Source organism: Chenopodium quinoa, unplaced genomic scaffold (assembly GCF_001683475.1).
Source record: "Chenopodium quinoa cultivar QQ74 unplaced genomic scaffold, ASM168347v1, whole genome shotgun sequence".
NCBI lineage: Eukaryota > Viridiplantae > Streptophyta > Magnoliopsida > Caryophyllales > Amaranthaceae > Chenopodium > Chenopodium quinoa.
The window spans coordinates 3,188,917-3,198,590 of record NW_018744626.1 but is presented as its reverse complement, the minus strand read 5'-3'; the positions used below and the strand labels follow the sequence as shown (position 1 = coordinate 3,198,590).

The window sequence follows — 9,674 nt, the reverse complement described above, 5'->3', positions numbered from 1 at the left end:
TAGCTTGGCGAATGTATTCTATAGTTTTTATCCTTTTATTCCGTTAGTTAAGCTCATGTAAAAAAAAAAAAAAAAACCGAGCACAATCTTTAAGACTTGTACAAATGTTTTATACTACGTACATTTATACCGTTATGTACTTCGTATTACAAAACATAATTCGTACTCCGTATACACATCCAAAAACATCATTAAAGTTTTTAATTAAAAAAAAATCTACATTTCTAACCAACAAGGCGGTTACACTTAAGGTAAAGTGGGCCACCCTAAAAAAATCCGTTACGTAATATCATTCCTTTCACAAAAACTGACATCCTTCAAAATATCAGACACTCAAAATGACCTAAAAAACACACTATCCTAATCCATCATCCCACGATCCGTGTCACCATCTTAAACACAATACCAGCCATTGATTTACATTCCATCTAACGGATCACAATCGCACTCATTTCAAAGAAGTCATAATCCGTGTGCTTTCCTTTCCACCAATCAGATCACTCTTAGTGACTCATTATATATCTCCCCAAATATTCATTCCCCCTTTACCACTATCTTCCATCAATCTATTGATTCTTCCTTTGTACTCTTTCTGATATTCTCTCTCATTTTCTCTCTCCTTTTTGTGAGAATTTTCTCAAAGTCTGAAATCATGGTTGCTAGTACTGCTACTAAGACTGTGAAGAAAACTTCTGCTCCGAAGAAAGCTGCTGCTGCGAAATCTGCTCCTTCTCATCCTCCTTATATCGAGGTATTTGTTCTCCTCTGATTTTTTTGAATGATTTTTATAGCTTTTTTTTTTTTTTATTCTGATTCGACTTTGGTAGATTGAAGGAATTTTCTGAGTTTCTGATATGTTTTTGCTCGATTTCATGAAGTTTTGGTTAATATTTTGCTTGATTTGAGCTTTGTTTCAATCATCGTTGAGTTTCAGAGTATTTTTATGCGATTTTGTGAATGTTTAGTGATAAAAATGATGAATTTCTGGACATTTTGAGGTTTTGGTGAATGCTTAGCATGATTTGAGCTTTGTTTCAATCATCGTAGTTTCGGAGTATTTTTATGCGGTTTTGTAATGATGAAAATGATTTATTTCTGGACATTTTTGAGGTTTTGGTGAATGTTTCGCTTGATTTTGAGCATTATTTCAATCATCGTTGAAGGATTTTGTGAATTTTTGATGATGAATTTCTGGAAATTTCTCGCAGATGATAACAGAAGCATTGGTTTCTCTCAAGGAGAGAACAGGATCAAGCCATTACGCAATCGCGAAACACATCGAAGAGCAACAGAAGGTTCGCGACCTTCCTCCAAACTTCAGAAAGCTTCTCTTCAACCAATTGAAGAAAAGCGTTGCTTCTGGAAAGCTCGTCATGGTGAAGAAATCCTTCAAACTTCCACCAGGCACCTCGAAGAAGTCTCCGACCGCCGCACCAGCCGCCGCCGAGAAGCCAAAAGCCGCCGCCAAGCCAAAATCAAAGGAAGCCGCCGCTAAGCCAGCCAAAAAATCTGCCGCCGCTAAGCCAAAAGCAGCCGGTGCCAAAGCCAAGACCACCACAGCAAAGGCTAAAGCGTCGACAACGGCGGCAAAGAAGCAGAAGGTGTCGATGAAGTCTCCGGCAAAGTCGCCGGCGAAGAAGGTTGCGCCGGTGAAGGCGAAGAAGCCGAAGAGTATTAAGTCGCCGGCGAAGAAAGCTACTGCCGTGAAGAAAATCGTTGCGATGAAGAAGACTAACAAGAAGTGAATTAGAGTTGTTATTTGTGATGATTTGAGTTTGTAAATTTGTCGATAGGTTTAAGTTTGTGTTTAGAGAAGGTTGAATGTTGATTATCATAACTACTTAGGTAGTTTAAAAAATTCTAGGGTTTGTAGAAAACTCAGACTTTTACTAGTAGTTTGGTTTGTTATTCAAATTAGGTTTTATCATTTATGATTAGATGGCTAATCATTTTATCTCAGTTTAGCTTAATTGCCTGTTTTTAAGTCCTTCAGCTTTAATACAAATTAGAAATCTGGATTTCACTATATTATCTATTGCTTTAATATATATCATCCTTTGCTTTGATTTTATTTCATTGATTGTCTTTGATACTGTCATTAATTGTGGAATTCATGGGTTGTTTTTTATTCACTTACAATTTGAAGGTCTGTCGAAGGATAATCACAAATGATCTTATCCATATATTCGAGATTTATTAACTTTTTTGTTTTATTCTCAATTTTGTTGAAGGTTAAATATATTGAATTTTTGACAATCTACAAATATTCATGTCAGTGAAATTTTGAATTTTTGTAATTGCATTATGGTATTAACAAATTTCTGTTAAAATTAATGATACTCCATTTCCAAAATTCTTAATTTAAATTTCAAGGGCAAAACTCTGGCTAAAAACGCAGATTCAATTTGAATTTGCGTCAAATATCAATAATCCTTGGTTGATCATAATTTCAAATTTTGTAATCCAGGTTACCCAATAAAGTTTGAAATGGGGGAAGGATAACAAAAGTAGAATCCAGAAAAAATTAGGTGGGCCAATGCAATTTAGGATACAGCAAGTTCACAGTTAAGAATGGCAGTCTTGAGATCCTTCTGAATATTGGGCCTCAAAGGTGATAAGATCATTTCTTTCCAGGCTGAGCCCTGATGAGAAAGTGGGCTTTTATCCGTGTGAAGTTCATAAATGGACTCAGCTTCGTCATTGAGGCTACCCAATATGTTTAGACAATTAATTTCTTCCACATCTACTAATAGTCTGCTGTGTCCATCCTTCCACCCTATCAACTGCACATCATAAAATTCAATTACCACCAGTTGAATATTGTACTTGGTTCTTATCGTTAAGTAATGATGTAACCCTATGAATTCAAAACCTTTATCACATGCCCGTTAAGACGTGTAATATTAAGATGTGATATTTAAGACAACGTTAGTTTTGTATTGACATCCCCGTCTTGTAAATTTAAGATGATGTAAACGTGTTGATTTTATTCACATGCCCGTTTTGTAAGTTTATGATGATGCAATTGTATAGGACTATGCATGAGTCTTAAGGGGGGTAAATACTAAATAGACAAGGGAGAAGAAATTACCCTGGGTGGACCACATACGGCGTTGGTACAATAAAGCCTAGCATTGTCAACAAGCTCACAATATTTTGGAAAAGCACTTGCAAATCTCTTGTGAGACTTTAGCTGTGATTGTACCCTCACTGCCCTTCCAACCATTATTGCTCTCCTGTTTCATCCATTCTTAAGTTTACGAGCACCAACCAAATAAAAAGACTAACAAAAAAAAAAAAAAAACGGAGGGAGTATGGAACATATACCTGATGCCTCTTACAACCGCAAGATAAGCATCACAAACAACACCAACAAGCTCAATTCTATAGGGCTTCCGGCCCTTTACTTGTTTTGAATGTGCATCATCGTCTTCCACTTGCTCCCAATAATTCTCTATAGTCGTGCCATCTTCTGCTTCCTTGTAACCAAGTCCCATTCGATACCTACACTTGTGTACGTTGCGAGCCATTTCTATTGTTTGCTCCACAAAGGGCATCCATGCTAATGTCCCGTCCATTATGACATCCCTCCCTTCATTTAAGGCTGTTACTAGCAACGATTGTGCTGCATCTGTTGATGATTGATGTACCTATTTTTAAATCAACATTAGTCTCTCTATCTCAAATCCACATTTAAAATCTTAGATATTAAAAAGATTGGACCAAATTGAATTGACAAGTAACGTGTTAATTTTCAAGTCAGATAAATTTATTCTAAATATAATCTTATCCGTATATGCAATAAACTTAAATTAAAGTCCTTAATCTCGATTTAGTTTCAGTTTTATTCGATCCAAACTAGGCTGACGCACTCCTCGATTGCCCAAACACGTACATGGCACTAGAGAAAGAAGAATATTCTTAAGACTAGAATTTTTGTTATTAAGTATTTTTTTTTTAATGCATAATTCTTGTGAAAGTTTATTTGATTGCACGATGACATGTTATACTATAAATGGTTTTCATGTAACAACAAATAAATAAATTCATTAACAAAATCTAGATCCACTAATTATTCCATAGTAAGATCATGGCCAAATCTCCGTTTTAAAAAAATGAAATCATGGTCTAAGCATCAAATATTTTAGGTAAATTAGTAGTCAAATCCATTTACAGAATTACTTGATTTGATTGGCCAACAAATGTTGTTTTCCAGCTGTCAATACTATGTAACTTTTAAAAGTTGGTCACCGACATTTGAGCCTTATACTGTCTCCGTGTTTTTTAAGTGATATACTTTTTATTTTTGGCCGTGTTTTTTTAAATGTTACACTTCCTTTTTGGCAAAAAACTACATTAAAATATTATATATCTCTCCTCTCATGATCCTCACTCAAACCCACTACTTTTTATTATATCTTTCCTCTCACATTCATTACTTTTCAATAAACTATTAACTCCACTATTTTTCTTTTACAATTTTTTAATACCCCACTTATCTCTTATTTTATTTAAGTCAATTAAATTGCCTAAAATTATGTGCCAGTCAAACTGGAACACTTAAAAAAACACGGAGGGAGTAATATATATATTTATTATATTGATTTACTCGTGAATTGAAGATAAATTCCCAACTTAATACTAAAAACGAAAATATATTGATTTACTCGTGAATTGAAGATATACTCCGTACTTTGTAATATAAGACGACTTTAAAAGAATAAATGCGCATTGAAGAGAAGAGCGACTCAATCTTAAAGAGACGGAGAGAATATTTAAAGTGAGAATAATACGAGTGATTACCAATTCAGCAGTTTGAAGCATATCACCATGATGACCACTAGAACTTAGTGCTCTATAAATGACATCCGTCTCTTTGAAAGCATCTGCTTCCACTACTACCGCATTTGACCCAACTCCTGACCAAAACGGCCTGCTACAACAACAAATTCATATCTTTCTTAGCATGCATTTATGATAATTATTTAAACAAATTATTACCCTTAAATTAAAAAAGGTGACCTATTTAGTAAATCAATTATTGTTAACTTAAAATAAATTTTACTATATACAATCAGTTAAATTAAGTGCTCAACGTGTAAGTATTTTAATGTACAAGTAACTAACATGTAACAAAATAAGCTAGTTAGAGAAGAAAATAAAGAAAATAAGAGGTTGAAATTACTCTTTAAGGATGTCTTTGAGGACAGTGCTCTTGCCGGCACCCATTCCACCACCCATGAGTAGGAGTACCGGACTTCTCTTGTTGTGAGCCACCGGCACCATCACCTCCGTGCACGATTCTCCATTGCTGCCGTTAGATATCCCACCTATCGCCTTCATCTCCTCAACTAACGTTGCGAACACTCGTGTCACCTTCAAACTATGTATCACCCTATCGAATCTTTGTTTTCTGTATGTGTAACAATGTACCTAGCTAGTTTAGTTTAACATGTAAAAAAAAAAATATATTTGGTACAATAATCTAACACTTTTATTTTTAATTAGTTTGAAAAATAAACTTATAACATCACAAATTTAACTATACAAAAATTATTTATCAAACTTTAATTAAGACTACTTAGCTTGTATTTTGGATCAGGATTAATGAGTACAAACTAGGATAATAATTTAAAATTTTCTCAAAGTCATGTTTTATGTGAGTCAATCCTCAAAGATATCGTGTCATTAATTAAGTCAATTCAAAAAGTATAATTTACACAAAAGTTTTCAAGGTAACTTTAAAAGTAAACTTTGCATACAAAGTCTACATTAGATTGTTAGTGCTAAGTTGCTAACAAGTAGAGCACTAAATTATTGACAAATTTCCGCGTAATTGATGTGAACTAATTGAGCGGTCTACCACTAAGGCACTAACTACTTACGTAATCATAGAATATTATGACTTGTGAGAAACTAATTAACTACTAATTAGAAGCTAATGAAGCAACCATAATAAATTTTCCAGGGATTGGAGTAAGCCTCCTAAGTTGATTTAATAAATAATTTGTTCGTAGGTTGTATTCTAGAGAAGTTTTTATCTCTTTTTTAGATAGTTTCATGTGAGACGTGACAGAGAACTAAAATATGCACCACAAGTCCACACCAACTTGCTATCAAAATAAGCTGGTATAACAACCAACAAATACGTGATATAAATTAGAAGAACCGTTACCCTTACCCATTGAATAAATATTATTTTAAATAAAACATTTATTTGTCCTAATAATGCACAAGTCTTACAATCTTTAACAAATACTTCGTAGTTTGTAATAATAATAATAATAATAATAATAATAATAATAATAGCCACCACTTGGTCTAGTGAAATTAGTAATTTGAAGTATAATACTAATCAATAATTGTGGCATTATTAGTTTCTGAACACATGATTCGTGCGGATGATAGAACTGTAGTCAGTAGGTATGTAGTCATGCATGATATAATTGCTCAGCCAATATTCTCCCCCTTTTTTGTTTTATCATCTTCGATTATATATTATGACAACCACATATTTTTATAAAATATTCACAATTGATTAAGTGGTAAAAAATACTGTACGAAGTATTATTATATACAGTTATACAAAGATCTAATAATATAATTTAATAGTCAAAATTAACAAGATTTGATATCATAAATCACATGTAACTTGTTTTTATTAAACCTAAGGATTATACTTTGTTTATAAGAATTATGACTAACCTTGTAGCTGCCATCACAAGGTCTTTGAACCTTTTCTTCTCATGATCATTATTTCCCAAGACCTTCATTTTACAAAAAATAATTAATATAGCAAACCAAACATAAAAATTTAGAAATTTTTCGAAAGCAAATTAGGGGTGAGGGATTTATTATTGTAAATCAATATCCGTCAAAGCAACTTATGGTTGATGATTAAATAAAGAAAATGTATGTACCTGACTGATCATGGAAGGTGTTCGGCTCCAATGAAAAGAAAAATAACTAAGAATGCATTTATCAAATTCTTCAATTAATTTGACATAAAGAGATTCGGCATCTGGTTCATTGGAGAAAAATTCATAGATAAAACTTTCACTTCCTTCTGTTTTCTTCAAATAGTCGTTTGCCAACTTGCACAACTGAGGGCACTCGTTTGGATCATCAAACCCAATTTGTCTTGCTACAAATATGTCAATGTACGATAAATATAAGAATAATGCTATATGTAGTATTCTATAAGAACTAAAAATGAACAGCAGAAAAACTAACTCCTTTGTGCCAAGTTTGAAAAAGAAAATACCTACATTAACAAAATGAAGAAACATTGGATTTCCAAAAGTAAGGATTAATAAATTATATCTTTTAAAACTTGAAAACTAAACTAATAAAAAGTTGTTATTGTTGTTGGGGGTGTAATCATCATCTATAATTAGATATGTACTTATATGACGTCAATTTATTTTATTATATGGATTCTTATTATATACGAGTATAAAGTATTTTATAATCAAAAGAGCATGATATATTTATGTACTCTATATACTTGCCTATGAAATTATTATAGCAAATAATTTGTAAGAAAATGATAGTAAGACATGGCAGGTTTGTTGGAATGTTTGCCGTTAAGATTAAAAAAAGTTTGATTTTGTTACGGTGTAATATTTAGCGTATGACATTTGGAAAGAGAAGAAAGGTAAATTTCTTCACTATACTAAGTTAGAGTTGCTATAAAAGTTACTCCTACTAAGACAGAAAATTTACTAAATGTTGAACCATTGACAAAAACATATGAAGTTAAAGGAATAACATGATACTTCGTATGTTAATTTAGTTGTTTAAAATTGGTGCACAATTATAACGAACTACAGCATATTACTTTTTTTTTTTTTTAAAAAAAATTATCTTCTTGAATCCATATATTTTGTACGTAATAAATGAGGATCATATATCAATAATTCAATATGGTCCATTTACAAAATTATACAGTCCTATGATTGTATAGTAATGCCAAAATTGACTTTATTATGGTTTATCCTCAACTTATTTCAATGTAGGTCCTTTTTTCTGCCTCAAATCTCCATAATTTACTACAGTGTTTCTAATTACAGATTTTATTTATTTTTTTTGTACTTCATTATTTCCTAAATTTTTTTTTGTTGATTGATAGCAACCTTTCCTATACTAGTACGATTAGAATAAAGATACTTTTGCTAAAGTTTTCAGTGCCAGTGTGTTTTACCATACAATTCCTTTTATTCAATCTGACTGGATATTACTTTATTGTCTGGTTTTGCAACTTGATTAGGCATTAACATACCTTTCATTTTTCATTTTTAAAGTAATTTTTGCTCGAGTCAATCTCACAATGGCAATGTAACTTTAAAAGCAATTAACAATAACTCAAAAAAAAAAAAGATTTTTTTTATTTTTATAAATTTATCTTTATACTACTATATAGCATACATAATACGAGTAGAAAAAAATCATCCATGTTCATTAAACTATTACAGGATCATTTTATATGAAACTACGCTTCACATACTAATCTTCTTTGCATCCAAATTTAACCATTTTATAAAATCCTAACAAATGTTGTTCAAGGAATATGAAGTATATATAAATATGCATGACAAAATCGCTCGTTGATCTATAGTATAATTATCTATCTTAACTTTACTTCGCGAGAAATATGATTCATTACTTAGTTGATTTATTTATAGGTAAACCACGCCTTAATTCTACCAATATATATATTTTTCCAAAAGTAAAAGATAAAAGTGCATTTTCTTTCTAAAAATTTGCCTTTTATTAATGGCAACATATATGTATAGCTTAATTTCATCTTTACTATACATTATTTTATAAACAATTTGACATAAGAAGAAATTAAAGTTAAATTCAAAAGAAAATGTACACATTTCCACCATAATCAATAATCATAATAAATAATTAATCAACAAATTAAAAAAGGAACCAAAAACACAAAAAAAGCTAAGAAGAACAAAAAGATTGATTGAATAATTACCAACATAATGGGAGAATCTCTCAAGCCTTCCATGTCTGCTACTTGACTCAGCTTTATGCAACTGTGGAACTAGCTTTTGATCCATGTAAAATTACCAAACTAACCTCCTTTTCCTTTTTCTTCTTCTTCTATTTAATCAGCAATCAAACAGGTCACTAAGATTTTAGAGAGAGAAACAAGCTTAAATGTTCATAACCAGTAAACTTAATTAGCTTTATGAGAGAGAAAGAATAAGATGATGATCGAATTGAAGAAGATTTAATGAAATAAAAGAAAATAAAAAATAAAGTCAATGGTTTAAGATGATAATTTTATATTATGGTAGTAGTGTTTGGTTGTTGTAATGGTGTTTTTTTTTTTCAAAAAAATAAAAATAATATTTAATGGAACAATTGGTTAACAATCTCAACATTGATATTGTATATATATAAAAACATATTACGTGGTGGACTGCCACTAACTCATAATTTTGTGGATTCATAAAATATACAGAGTACTTTATTTACTATATCAACGGTTTTGTGCACTATCTTTTTCATTCTTGTTTGTTTAATTTAATTACCTTCCGTCCATTTGTCTCTCTCTCAATGTTTGCATGGATTCCCTTTTCAGCTTAATTTCAATTCAGTTCAGTTCTAATCAGTTCAGTTTTTAATATCCTATAAACAATTCATTTCGGTTTTAT

The 9,674-nt window shown here is 31.4% G+C and overlaps 2 protein-coding genes across 3 annotated transcripts; one reads left to right on the top strand and one right to left on the bottom strand.

Annotated features, from left to right (window-relative positions):
- The first annotated feature begins 537 nt into the window (after positions 1-537).
- On the top strand, positions 538-2,028 carry LOC110700502 (histone H1.1-like). Its single transcript, XM_021878050.1, has 2 exons — positions 538-751; positions 1,209-2,028. The coding sequence occupies exons 1-2, from the start codon at positions 653-655 to the stop codon at positions 1,743-1,745; spliced, it is 636 nt and encodes a 211-aa protein (XP_021733742.1). The 5' UTR covers positions 538-652; the 3' UTR covers positions 1,746-2,028.
- Positions 2,029-2,315: 287 nt separating this feature from the next.
- On the bottom strand, positions 2,316-9,521 carry LOC110700501. 2 transcript variants are annotated; one of them, XM_021878047.1, is made up of 8 exons: positions 8,990-9,521; positions 6,921-7,144; positions 6,706-6,767; positions 5,186-5,413; positions 4,804-4,936; positions 3,328-3,650; positions 3,092-3,236; positions 2,316-2,783 (listed from the first exon to the last, which is right to left on the bottom strand). In XM_021878047.1, the coding sequence occupies exons 1-8, from the start codon at positions 9,072-9,074 to the stop codon at positions 2,544-2,546; spliced, it is 1,440 nt and encodes a 479-aa protein (XP_021733739.1). In that variant the 5' UTR covers positions 9,075-9,521; the 3' UTR covers positions 2,316-2,543. The 2 variants fall into 2 exon arrangements, with proteins under 2 accessions (XP_021733739.1, XP_021733741.1); XM_021878049.1 differs by having other exon boundaries at positions 2,317-2,783; positions 4,804-4,933; positions 8,990-9,518.
- Between the last annotated feature and the right edge of the window lie 153 nt (positions 9,522-9,674).